This window comes from Acomys russatus, chromosome 4 (genome assembly GCF_903995435.1).
Source record: "Acomys russatus chromosome 4, mAcoRus1.1, whole genome shotgun sequence".
NCBI classification, from domain to species: domain Eukaryota; kingdom Metazoa; phylum Chordata; class Mammalia; order Rodentia; family Muridae; genus Acomys; species Acomys russatus.
In genome coordinates, this window is record NC_067140.1 from 39,812,180 (window position 1) to 39,826,436 (window position 14,257).

The following is a 14,257-nucleotide window of genomic DNA, read 5'->3' on the forward strand; positions in this document are numbered from 1 at the left end:
GCTTTTGAGGGAGACACAAGTACTCACTCTATTGATTATTCCATTGTATCTTCACTTAAAATTTCCACTTGGCTCTATCCTGGTGATGTCATATACACAATAGATTAATACCACTAACTGTTCTCATAATTCTCCATCCTAATGTTTCACCAAGTTCCTGCTATTCTGTTGATTTAACTGTGACTTTTCTTAGCTCAGAAGTAAGACATTCTATCTGAAAAATGTACATATAATGCAATTTGACTAATCTCATGTGGTAAAATGTACACATTGAAGAATTGTGGGAATGTAGTCATATCCTCACATCCTGGATAGAGGTGGTGATATATTCCAAATTAGATTCCCTTTCATTCTTATTTTAAAGTTTTGCCAGTGAGAGAAGGGAATGACTTGAATGTTCTAAGTCTTTATTTCCCCCAAAGGTTTAAGAAGTTCACAGTATTCTGCTTACCTGCCACAGGGGCGTGGCCCTGCCCAGGGCCATCTAAAAGAACAGACCCTCCACATGGCTCTCTCTCTACCCCTCTTTAGACCTGTCTACCTCTCTCTGTCTCTCTCTGTCTCTGTCTCTGTCTCTGTCTCTGTCTCTGTCTCTCTCTCTCTCTCTCTCTCTCTCTCTCTCTCTCTCTCTCTCTCTACTTTTCTATCTCTCTATCTCTTTACCTCTCTTCTTCTCTATCTCTTTCCGACTTTCTCTGTCTCTCTTCTCTTTTCCTAGGGTACCCTTTACCCCTTTCCTTCTCCCCCCACGTTCATTTAATAAACTCTTTATAACATAAGAAAAAGAAGTTCACAGTGTTCAAACCCACAGTAATTGTAGCAGATGTGCACACCCTGAGGTCCTTGCCCATGGCAAATTGGACTCTGTTATACTATGAAAGTACCTCCTTCCAAGAAAAGAAAAACCCAGCTCTCTGTTTTACCTCTCCAAACCATCATCAGAAAGGACGTTTAAAAAAAAAAAACCGTATGCTAAGGTTGATGTGGCTATAGTTTCTTTCTTTAGTTCTCACTGTTTTAGGATCAGCCTTAAATACCATCCTTCTCTCTTGGCCATAAGCAAAACTCAACATGGATGAAGAACAACACTTACATTACATAAACTTCAGCTTTTACATTGACCAGTTGGCCACAGACTTAAGTAAAAGTTGGAGCTAGGCAGTCTAGTAGGGGGTGTGACCAAGTGAATAACTCCGCCCAGTGCAGGCAAAGCGTTACTTACCAATGCCAGTTGATTGTTGCTATATGGGAACACAGATCCAAGCTTCTCAGTCCTGTATCACTTTAAAGGCCAGGAACTTGACTTAAAACCTCCCAACTTTTATGTTATGACTAATTATTCCTTGAAATACACTATGCTTTATTAGCATCTCCAGGTCCCAACAGTGGCCTTTCAGCTGCGTGGTCAGAACTGAATGCATCTGTACTGGACAGAGGCATCAGCGCTCGCTGCTTCCTCTCCCCAGAGTCACTCCTTGAAAACATAGCACTGAGGTTTTCTAAGTCCACTTGAGGTGCCAAAACTCCATTTCCCTATTATGCCATCTCAGTCTTTGTGAACAGCTTGCTCAGTGAGGTTTCTTTTCTTACACTTAAAATAGGAGCTTAGGATTCGCTCACAAGAGGAGTTGCTTATGTTACATAACCCTAAGACACACAGATTATGGTTGATCTATTGCCATATGGCTCATGGACAGTCTTCAGATAAAGTCAAGCCACTTATTTGCTAGTTCTAACAACCTTCTCAAGTAGCATGTAGAATCAATATTTTTTTTTTAATTTTTGCAATGTTTTAGAGATATTATTTGAATGGAAATTATCTTCTTGCCTGGGGGCAAACAACTAAGTTGCTGTGAAGATGATTGGGGAGGCTATAGGAAACAGGCCTTGTTGAATGTACAATTGCATTACTTGGGGACTGTTCAAGAGGAATAGCTCTGTGCCTTGGTAGAAATGACAGAAAATAAACCATGAATAAATGCTGGAGAGAAGGCTCACTTGTTTCTCTGGCAGAGAACCCAGGTTCTAGTCCCAGCACCCATGCAGTGGCTCACAACAATCTAGTTCAAGGGATTTGATCCTCTTCTTCTGACCTCTGTGGGCACCGGGCACCCAGGCAACACACACACACCACACACACACACACACACACACACACACACACACACACACACACGCAAGCAAAATGCTCATACACATAAGTATTTTTAAAAAAGAAACAAGGAAAGCTGATAGAGCTGTTGTCCCCAAATTCAATAATTAAAGGTTGGATTCTTCAGGAGTCTCTGTTTTTCCCTAGGTTGATCATATTCGTCACTGTGTCATAATCTGTTTCAGACAATTATTCTACTTATCCAATAGACTATTTCCAGGCCGTACCTGAAATGCTCAGAATAGTTGCTGCCGTTTCGACTTTAAGTCTCTGTCTGACAGGAAGGAAAGAGCAGAGATTTCTTTGTAGTGAATGCTAAGTATGCAGATGGAGAGCTCCGTTGGGAGATCAGGGGACGTTTGCTTGATCTACAACTATGTAGTGCTATTTTCTTTGATTTTATTTTGTGTGTATGTGTGTTTTGGCTGATTCTGTGTCTGTGAACCACTTACATGCCTGGTGCCTGAAGGCCAATGCTCCTGGAACTGGGGTTATAGACAGTTGTGAGCTACTATGTGGAGGCTGGGAACCTCAGTCCTCTGGAAGAGCAACCAGTGTTCTCAGTTACTGAGCCATCTCTCCAGGACCACCCCCACATCCTAAGTTTTATGTTTTGCTTTGTTCTCATTTGTTTGTTTTTTATCTAAAAGTTTTAGCACACTGTTTTCTTCCTGGAAATGAAATCTAAAGTGTAAATCCATTTTAGATATGCACGTTTGTTTCAAGCCAATTCTACTTTCTGAGTACAGAACCTAAGAAGGAAACAGGAAGAGTCTGGGTTAGTGGCCCAAGTGCTAGGAAATGAAACATAAAACAGCACCACCAAAAAATAATAACCACCATATACTAATTGAGAAATCTAGGTGTCATGTTTACATTGTCCAGGCTTGCCCAGCGTCTGCAGTTTGAGAAAGAAATGAAGGAGATCATCTAGGGCCAAACTTATTATTTAGTGTCAAACGTATTTATATTTCTAATAAATGATTTCTCAATTTAAGAGTAAGTCATGAAACAACTGGAAGACATGCCTAGGACATGCCTCCCCATAATGAAGTTCCTTTGGGAGACTCTCCTGAGCACGGCTGTTAGCAGGCTCCCTGTAACTGTATTTTTAATTCAATGAAATGTGAAAATAATCTATTCTAAAATTGGATGACTCAGACTTTCAGTGGTTCTTCTTCTCCTTTTTTCCCCCTTTCTCATTCCATTTCTAGTCCTTGAAGAAAGAAACTGCTCAGATCTTGGGGGCCCAGTCAATGGGTACAAGAAAATCACAGGTGGTCCCGGGCTTCTCAATGGGCACCATGTAAAAGTTGGCACTGTCGTGTCATTCTTCTGTAATGGCTCATACATTCTGAGTGGCAATGAGAGAAGAACCTGCCAGCAGAATGGAGAGTGGTCGGGAAAGCAGCCCACCTGCATAAAAGGTACTCATAGATGTTGCTGGGTTCTGTAGATGTGCATGGCGTTGTTATAACTCTTTGGCAGCTCCCATGCCTGATTTTTAAGTCCCTGGAATGTTTTCGTAGGTTAGAGACAATCCTTTAAAACCATTGCTTCCCCTCACCTCCTACCCCTGTACCCCTGGTTCCAAGAAGACCTCACACCTAAGGTGATGGAGAGGAACAGTTTGCAGAAAATCACAAGGCTGAGTTTTAGATACACAAATCCAAGGACAGGATTTGTAAGCCTTTGCGAGGCTGATTTTGTCTTGTCCCTAATAATAAGCACATGTAGCTGGCCACCTGTATGAGAAAAGGCTACAGCTGTAGATGGCTAAAAACAAAGATGGCAGATATTCAACCATCTATAGGGCAGTTGTGAGAACGATGAGAGAGTATTCTTGAAGTAGAAGTGATGGTGTGAGGGAGGCAGGGTTGCTGGCAAGCAGGAGGGAATGTAAGGATGCTAGGAGGAGCTGGGGTGGTATTTCAGACTAAAGAGAGGAGAAGAAAGTGGGGGCGTAGATGGAAGTGGAAGCGTCTGTCTTATGCTAAGCTCAAGGCAAGCCATCTAGGAAGGAACATTTAAAATTTAAGCTGGAAGCAGAAGACCCTTGACTATTGTATAGCAGGACTGCAACCCTCCACAGTGGAGATGCAGCCTTTCCCTGACTTTATACCTTATTTGCTTAGGGCTGACACCTCTTTACGGAGAGGAAATGCGTGATCATATCGCAGATTGTCAGGACTGTTGTCTCCACCTCTCTCTCTCTCTCTCTCCTGGGTGTTTGTCAACAACCCGAATCACAGGGAAAGGAATGAAAGAGGAAAGAGGAATAAGTGTGAAAGGGATAAATCACTTTAGACTTTTGCCAGAAGCGACTTCCATCGCCCCAGCACAAAGCCTGATGTTTTATTTCATTAAGTATGGGAACGGTGTTTCATATGTCCTAGGAGGATTTTTTTTTTGTCAACTTTTCTCTTACAAATTAATACAACCAAAGTACTCTAAGTTGCTAATTAGACAAATGTTGGCTGCTAGATTGGGAAAGTGAGATGGGAAGGACTCGTTTTCCCTGGAAGAAAAAAAGAAAGAAAGAAAGAAAGAAAGAAAGAAAAAAAAAAAGAAATAGTTCAGTGAATTGAAATTGGGCTCTGAGTTGTCCTCTGGTGACTGCTAGGGATCTTCATTGCAGACACAGGACAAGGAGCAGTCAGTTACCAACGACTTATTTATAATTGGCACTGTGGTCTGGTTTTAAACAAGGGCCTTCTAATTCCCTCTGTGAGCTATATTTTGGAATCTTCACTTTGAGTTTTATTCCACTATGGTCTAGTTTGCTAACACCATTCCCATGAACAGATGGCCTTAATCTATTAACTGCCACCATCTCACATCACCTCTGCAGAGCGCTTCTTTTCAGAGGGGACCACTGAGTTCTACAGAGGCAGCTCTCAGGTCGGACGAAAAGCAGACGACACCTTGCTAACTGCACTGTTGAAGCTTTTCCAACCTGTGCAGCCTCTGAGAATGGGGGAATGAATGCACGGCATCTGGAAGGGTGGGAGTCAGGTGTTACTCTAGATGGAGTGATGTGAACAGTGAGGATGGAGAAGGACCACGCATCATGGTTTATCTGTTTATAGCCTGCCGGGAACCAAAGATCTCAGACCTGGTGAGGAGGAGAGTCCTTCCGGTGCAGGTTCAGTCAAGGTGAGACCAAGCACCTGAACTCCGCTTTCAAGGCTAATGGCTGTTTCCTTTCTCCACTTGCATTTGGCCAAAGACAGCCTGGCATTTCTTAAGGACATTTAGTGCTAACTGGTCATGAAAGAATGGGGCTTGTTAGATGGAGGCTCATTAGCCAGCTGCTTTTGGCCAAGAGGTAGCTACTATTGGAAGAAGTACAAGTTTTATTGGATCGTGGGAAAGCAGATGGCTGGTGAGAAGAAGCAAGGCTTTCCTGATGATCTTTGAGGAGCTGGATTTTAATACTTGCGTCTTCCTGAAGTGACTGCTTCTTTATTATAGCAGCTTCTAGGAGCTGGCAATCCTACTAAGTCCTGCAGCCAGCTAGGGTTTAGGAAGATGGTTTTGATGGTGACCAACCAGATGAGGCAGACTGGCGGAGCCCAGGAGCTAGAGATAAATGACCAATAAGAGAGACATGAACTCTTGCACACACCCCGTGTTCCTCCTGGAAATACAGATGAGACCCAGCTGGCAGCAAGAAAGGAGGCCATTTCTGCTCTCTTCCTACATCCTCTTCCTCACGCTTTCTATTGAAGTTGCACAGGTCTCTTTGGTTTTTTTCTACCAGTCCAAGCATAATTCTGTTTCAGAAACATTAACCTTATGGCTCATTCAGTCTGGGACCGGCTGCTTCTGGATCTCACCGAGGCTTAGTCTCTGCTTCAGTTCTTTCACACCTAGCAGAACAATTGTCTCTGATTGTTCTTTTATGATCATTTAAATACTATTTTTATGGTATTGGGGAATGAATCCAGAGCCTAATACATGCTAGATAAATACTACTTCATCCCCAGCCCCTTGCTGTCATCTTAAATAAAACCAACAACATCACGTGTACCCTGATGCCACATAGGCTTGCTTCCATTACCTGCTGTTCTCTAGCCTTCACCATGATTCTGATTTCATTTTGGCATCCCTCTGTCTCCTCTCCCCTCTTCCCACTCTCCCTCTCTTCCTCTCTTTCCTTCTCCCCTGCCACGCCAAGTGCACAACTTACAAGTAAAGGAACATTGCTTGCTTTGGTCATGCTGAACTTTTCCTGCATGAAACCATGCCTGCCACATAGAAGCCATTCAATACATAGCTCTTGAATAAGTAAATTCTATTGACAGTCAGGGGTTCAAAACCTGCTTATGCCTCTCTTTAATCCTGGTTATGTTTAAGCAATATCCTGAAGTTAAATGGGCCTTCATTTTCTTTTCTGAAAAACAGGGATAGTTAATAATGGTCCCTGAAGATTACTGTAAGGATTAAAACCACAATAACAGACGACACTGACAGCTGTGTGCCAGCTGCTGCTCTTGTCATTTTACATAGATAAATCAATGAATAACCTTTGAACCCGGGCATTTTTATTATTATTTGCGTCTGGATTAACCTTTCCTTGCTTATGTGGAAACTGAGGTTCAGAGAAGTTTAAATGGCTTCCTCAAAGTCCCAAACAAGATGTCCCTCTAAAGCAGAACTGACTTGGATTGTTCCTCAGTGAAAATCACCATCCATATCTGGCCACTGCTCAGGCTCTCATCCATAATTGCCTTTCTCCAGGCAAGGCGTTCCCTTGGGAACAATGGCAGGAGAATGCAGACTCTGCCTCATCTCTGATCTTGGTGGCTTCCCTGGGGTAGACTCTCTGCTAATAAATGCAATCCTCTGGCTCACAGGGAGACACCTCTGCAGTTTTCCCTGCCTGTATAGGAATCCTGAGCTACACAAAGAGACAATAGGGCTCCCTATCGTTGCAGCAGTTTTAGTGAGAGATTAAGTAGCAAGGTGCTGGGTGACTCCTGCAGTTGAGAAAGCAAGCCTAAAATCTAGTTTAAGTATCTTCGTGGAAGACAAGCTGCTGAAGTGGGGGCATTCTTGTGTCCTGCAGCTCCCCCAAACAAATAGTAGCGTCAGTGTCCAAAAGGAAAACATACCACACATACAGATGCTCCCAGACCTGCCTAAAAGCATAGCATGAATTTTTGTTGAATGAAGCCACTGTAGAATGTTTCCTGAGCCAAACACAATAGAGATACAAGAAATAGATTCCATCTTAAATATCAAATTGATATCATAGAGACAGTAGGGTGGAAACGGTGACTGTTAAATGCTATCTTGGGTGTCATCGTCCTTTACTGTGCCCCAAAGTACCCCTTTCCCCCAAGTACCTCTCTGGGCCTCGTTTCCCCATTCGTTCATTATAACACAAGGATGAAGACATCAGTTCCTGAGGGAATCTCTGTGTGCCGACTGACAGTCACTATGCACCCGTGTAAAACAATCACAAGATGTAGGATATGTGCGTCACTCCCCAAAGGGTGTCTCTAGGGGCCTCAACTTCAAGGCTCATTTAATGCCCCTTTCACATTTACATGCAGGTTTTTTTTTTTTTTTTTTTTTAATTTTTCCCAAGCAGTGTTGCCTGAGAGAAAGTTCTAGTCTCTGAGGTAAGCTAATTACACTTTCTAATTGCCAAATCAAGCTACTGTATCAACACAGTTTAGTTCAAGTCAATTCCTGAGATTGCCCCATTATGATAATGCTTAGAGAAAAGAATGTGCCTGGCTTTCTCTCATTCAAATTAACCCCTTTTCCTGTTTAGTTTTGCAATTAAATTTGTGTGTGTGTGTCTCTCTCTCTCTCCTCTCTTTCTCCCACCCCATGGGTGTCTACATAAAGCATGCGTTTGGATAACAATATTATGTCAGACTTTATTTTCTGTTTGTTTAAAACACTACATACTTGGAGGCATGCCAAGAGCAAAGGAGTACAGTATTGAGTGACATAAGAGAATCTATTCAGTAGCAAAAGGAGAGAGAATGAGGGAGGGAGAGAAAGAGAGGAAGAAGAAACAAGAGGAATGAGAAAGAGAAAGTGGGTAGAAAAAGACAGAGAGAAAATGTCATGGACAGGGAATGGGAAATGAGGGGTGTTTTTTTCTCTCCTGTAACCAAATCAGCATTGGAATTGGATGCTAAAGTCTTGTTCTTGTTCTTTCTCTGGTCCCATGTGCCATGATCCAGGGAGACACCATTACACCAGCTTTATTCCACAGCCTTCAGCAAGCAGAAGCTGCGGGATGCCTCTACCAAGAAGCCAGCCCTTCCGTTTGGAGACCTGCCCCCTGGATACCAACATCTGCACACGCAGCTGCAGTATGAGTGCATCTCACCCTTCTACCGCCGCCTGGGAAGTAGCAGGCGGACCTGCCTGAGGACTGGGAAGTGGAGTGGTCGGGCTCCGTCCTGCATCCCCAGTGAGTCAAGGCTCACCTCTGAGTTTGAGCCTCTTTCCTTCTCCATGGCCATTTGTGGAAAGGCTGTTACTATTGCTGAAGGCTTTTATGGAAAGTTTACTTGAACAAAGGGATGGCCTTCCATTGCTTTCCCTAGTCTAGTACCCTCGGGAATTCCACAGTGAGAGATTTTTGGCTTAAACTTACTACCCAGAAGAAACTGACTCATTAAATCTTAGAAGAATAGTTTCTGTAGATGATTCATCATATCTAGAAAAGGAAAAGACCAGTAATTAGATACCAAGTGGGGATAGATTAAAGCTAAAGCTGTGAGAGGACCTCTGCCTGTGTTATCTTGACAACCTTATCACGGCCCCATTTTTGACCTTCCATATCCAATGGTATTAATCAACTGACATTAATTGAATAATGAGGATAGTAGATGCTGTGAGATACTATGCGGACATTCTGGATTAGGGGGTTGCACATTCTCACCTATCTTCCTTATTCTCTTTGTCATCATGCTTATGGAGACAGCCATGGGATTTTGGATGTTACATCTGCTCATTCAGGCCTCTCAAAAATCCCCTAAAGTCACCGTTATTTCCTTGTAAAATTTCTAGACAAAGAAACCAAGGTTCTAAAGGGCTAGACAAGTTTTCTGAAGTCCTATTGTTTCAATGAACTACAGACCCTCCATTATTAGCTCTAAATTTCATAGCCAACTACATGTAAGATAGCTGACTAATACCAAAGGGAGGGGAGCTAAAGAGATAGCTTGGCAGTACATATTTGCTAGGCAAGCATGAGGGACATGAGTCTGGCTGGCCACAGTGATATGTGCCTGTGACCCCAGCTATGAGTGACAGAGACAGAAGGACAGCTAAGGTTGGCTGGCTAGCCCATTGGGCCAAATTGGTGAACTCCAGGTTCACCCAGAGACCCTGCCTCAGTGAATAATGCGGAGAGAAATCAAGAAAGGTATTAATACCTGACATTCACTACCGACCTTCACACATATATGCACATATGTGTCTGTTTGCTAGCACACATATGCATACACATGAGCACATATATACAAATGTAGCATATACATTAAATGAAATAAAGAGAAAGAGAAAAGCCAAGCTGTTTTACTTAGTGGTTGTCAGTTCCATTGGGTCTTCCAGTTGAGATTTGTATTGTCTTGACCTATTTGCTTTCCAATGTGAATGGTCTGAGTTGATCCCATTAAAGTGATGTTTTCTCCATAGTCTGTGGAAAAATCGAGAGCGTTGCTTCTCCAAAGACCCATGGGACCCGCTGGCCATGGCAGGCAGCCATCTACCGGAGGACCAGTGGTGTACATGATGGTGGGCTGCACAAGGGTGCCTGGTTCTTGGTCTGCAGTGGAGCCCTGGTGAATGAGCGAACTGTGGTTGTGGCTGCCCATTGTGTCACTGACCTGGGGAAAGTCAACATCATCAAAACCGCAGACCTCAAGGTTGTCTTGGGAAAATTCTACAGGGATGATGATCGGGATGAGAAGACCATCCAGAATTTACGGGTAAGAGAAGGCTTTTTTTTTTTTTTCAATTTGGAGCTTTGACTTAACCAGCTATGAGCACAGGAAAACAGGGCCTGTGTTAGCCCCATTACTTTAGCACGTCAATATCCATCCCAAAACCTAGCTTATAACTGGGGGCTCAAAATTTCACCCTGACAAACTGATAAGGACAGTTAGCAAGCCATGCAGTTGTCCTCCACACCTTTGCTTGTTTTGAAAATATGGTAGAGCTAAGTATCAATTATTACTGTAGCCCTCAAAAGCCATTCACTTCACAGTAAAATAGACATCTACTTTATCTAGTTGCATATACTGTAAGTTATAGTACACTGTACATTAATGAAGTTATATATTTTTTTCAAGACAGCCTTTCTCTGTATAGCCTTGGCTGTCCTAAATTCACTTTATAAATCAGGCTGGACTCAAACTCACAGAGTTTCACTTGTCCTCTGCCTCCTGGAGTGCTGGGATTAAAGGTGTGGGCCTCCACACCCAGCTCAAAGCTATTTGTTTAATGGATCTTTGTTTGAAATTATTTCTTCTAGGGATGCTGTGACTTGTTACTGTGCCCAAACTACCCAGATAAAAATGGAAGGATGTGTGTTTCTTAAATAAAAAAGAGAAGTCATTATCTATCATATTTGGATTTGGGAATTATCACAGTAGGCCTGGAGGACATAGGTTTTATCCAAGATACTCCTAGCTACACATGCTTCTCTCTTGTTCTGTACCTTCCTTCCATTTATCCATCTGCTCATCTAGACATCCTACCCTATTGTTTTTTCCACCTATACATCCATTTTTCTTGCACATCTTTCTATCTGTACGTCAGTTCCTTCATCTATCTATCCATTGTTGAGCCCCCACAACATGTAATTCATGGAAAAAAAAATAAGAATAAAACATGTCCATTTTCTCTAGTCTAATGGAAGGGGCAGACCAGAATGTTACAGACAGTATTTCATAAAGAAACCCCTGGGGAAATAGGGTCTAGTATAGAACTATACATTTTAAAATTGAGAGATAGGAATATGGGTTTTTAGAAGCTTCTGTCAAAAACTGACTAGCAAGACATGAAATACTTAGGAAATACCATGTGGAAAAGTCTTACAGAGTATTCTGAGAACATTTTTATAGACAAAGTCTTAGAGACTACTGTTGGGAAACATGACTCTGTCTTACCTGCTTGAAAGTACACGAAATGCTTATGGTGGGCCGCAGATTGTAAACTGGTAATGTGTAGGTCTTATGCATGGATGCTGCATGTACGTGCTCTTAGTCAGTTGAGTGGACATTAAACAATTGAGGTGTTTCAGAGAAAGACTTGGAGTCCATTCTCTGGTAAAATCACAGTGCTTGTCACATCTCTATGCATCAGTGATCATTTGGAACAAATCTCATCGGCCCACTTTAGATGGGACATGAACACCCACCTCTACGGCCTTACTTGTAGACTCCATGGATTTAACACCACGTTCCAGGCCCCAGTAGGCATTTCAGTTGACAAACTCTGAAAATACAACAATCGCTTTCTGTGATTCCTTGAGAATAGTATCTTCAAATACTTGCAGCTGTCACTTAGACAGCTTCTCTCAATCATTTGACACCTAACTGGCCTCTTCTTGCCAACACAGGAGCTGGCTGTTCACCACTTGTGCATTTTCCTTGCATTTGTAGATTTCTGCTATCATTCTGCACCCCAACTATGATCCTATCCTTCTTGACACCGACATCGCCGTTCTGAAGCTCTTAGACAAGGCCCGTATCAGCACCCGTGTCCAGCCCATCTGCTTGGCTACCACTCGGGACCTGAGCACCTCTTTTCAGGAGTCTCACATCACTGTGGCTGGCTGGAACATCCTGGCAGATGTGCGGAGCCCTGGCTTTAAGAATGACACACTGCATTCCGGAATGGTCAGGGTGGTAGACTCACTGCTCTGTGAGGAACAACATGAAGACCATGGCATTCCAGTTAGTGTCACTGACAACATGTTCTGTGCCAGCCAGGAGCCCAGCACCCCTTCTGACATCTGCACTGCAGAGACAGGGGGCATCGCTGCTTTGTCCTTCCCTGGACGAGCATCCCCTGAGCCGCGTTGGCATCTGGTGGGGCTGGTCAGCTGGAGCTATGACAAGACATGTAGCAATGGCCTATCTACAGCCTTCACAAAGGTATTGCCTTTCAAAGATTGGATTGAAAGAAACATGAAATGAACCAGCTGCAAGGCCACCAAGACACTTTTCCTAGAGTCCATCTGTTTATATGATGCACAGTGTGGACCCGAAGTGTGAGTTTGTCCATGACCTTGGCTACTGAAAGGTTTAAGGGATATATACCTCACTAGAGGGTGAGTAGAGTTTACTTTCTGGCAGGGAACTGTCTTCCTGGCTGCTTGGAAACCACCTAAAGGATGCCAGGTCCTGCAAGAACTGAATTTCTTCAAAGAAGACCATGTGGATAAAATAGAGCCTCCCGGACCTTCTCCACCTCGATGTGGTGTGAATGTCATAGTCAATTTTGGTTGAAAATATTGCACCAGGCTTCAGTCAAATTTCCAAAGATCAGCTTGCATGATAGCCCAGGGCAAAGGAGCTTGGATGTAGCACATGCTTCTATGTACATTGTCACAAGATTTTCTGATCCTCTTTCTTTCCAATCTTCTGTACACATTTCAATAAAACAAGGTCTGACTTCTGACCTACAAAAAAAAAAAAAAAAAAAAAAAAGTGCTGCTCCCATATCTGCATGCTGTTTTTATAAATTTTATGGACTTGGGCCAATAATTTGGTGAGGGTCCTTTAACAGCGAGTGAAGTGGTATAAGTTTCTAATGTTACTGTCAAATGCTGTCTTTTTGATGCCAGTTGTTGGAGGGCCGGGCAAGTCAGATAAGACATAGAACAGAAAGTATGAGCAATGTGCTGGTTCTTCCAGACTGTAATCTCAGCTGGACTGAGAGGTGTGTAGATCCGTAAAGCACAGCTCTAGGTGTCTGTGAGGCTGTTTCAGGAAGGGCCGATTAAGAAGAGAAGACTTGGTAAATTCCAGGCCAAAGAGAGAGCCTATCTCAAAAGTACACATATACATACACTTGCACACACAAAAGAATCAGCATGGAATGTGAGTTGTATGGAAGAGATGAGCAATGGAAGGACGGCGGTGCGTGGAAGGGGTGGGGAGTGGGAGGGTGTGTGTGTGTGTGTGTGTGTGTGTGTGTGTGTGTGTGTGTGTGTGTATGTATGAGAAGCTCCACAATGAGACTATCAAGGCTGGTGGATCTGGACCCAGGGTTGCCTGGACAAACTGATGCACTAACCAAGGACATTGCAAGCAAAGAACCTAGACCCCCTGTTCAGATGTAGCTGTACATGGAGAAGGGGAGGGGAGAGAGATATTGCCTCTGACATGAACTCTGGTGCCAGTGATTTGATCACTGCCTCTCAGCAGAGAGGCCCTGTGGGAACACAGAGAAAGGGGGAGCAGGCTAGCCAAAGGAGACTTGATAGGCTGTGGGAGAGGAGGACCCCACAGGTCAGAGGTCTAGGGGAGGGGAACAGGATGGAAAAGGGAGGGAACAGGAAGACAAGAGTGAGGAGATTACAATCAAGATGTAATATAAATAAATTATAATAAACAAAATGAACAAACAAACAAAGAGAAGACTTACCCTGAGTGTGGGAAACTTCCCATGTTCCAGCCCATGAGCTTAGGTGGAATAAAGGGGTAAAGGAGAAAGCCAGCCATGTGGGCATTTTCCCTCTGTGGCTTTGATGCCATGATGCAAGCTGTCCCCTTCTTCTATGGCCTTTCCACCATGATGAGGTGGGACATCTGAGACCATGAGCAAAGATAATCTTTCTTGTCTGAAATGATTTCTTTTAGATGATGGCAACAAGACAATTTAATGCAGAACAGCTGATTCCAAGTGTCTCCCAGATTCCATAGTCCAAGCCTAGTATAAGCCCAGGGCTCTAACCCAAATCATCAGGCCTGGTGGCAGGTACCATTCTATACTGAGCCTCCAAAGGTCTATGCTTGCAAAGTAGTTGAATTAGAATCACGTGTTTGCTTACACGCCAGATTTGATCTGCCAAGATCCCACGGCTTTGAGGTTTCTTACAATGTGAGTGTCCTTGGAAGA

General features: G+C 43.3%; 1 protein-coding gene across 1 annotated transcript in view; it reads left to right on the forward strand.

Annotated features, from left to right (window-relative positions):
- Positions 1-12,352, forward strand: part of Pamr1 (peptidase domain containing associated with muscle regeneration 1) — an 83,397-nt gene extending 71,045 nt beyond the window's left edge. Inside the window, exons 7-11 of the mRNA XM_051144225.1 lie at positions 3,367-3,579; positions 5,242-5,308; positions 8,359-8,591; positions 9,824-10,116; positions 11,794-12,352. Of these exons, the coding sequence (XP_051000182.1) occupies positions 3,367-3,579; positions 5,242-5,308; positions 8,359-8,591; positions 9,824-10,116; positions 11,794-12,330 (1,343 nt within the window). The 3' untranslated portion in view covers positions 12,331-12,352. The remainder of the gene's footprint in view (positions 1-3,366; positions 3,580-5,241; positions 5,309-8,358; positions 8,592-9,823; positions 10,117-11,793) is intronic.
- Positions 12,353-14,257: the final 1,905 nt, after the last annotated feature.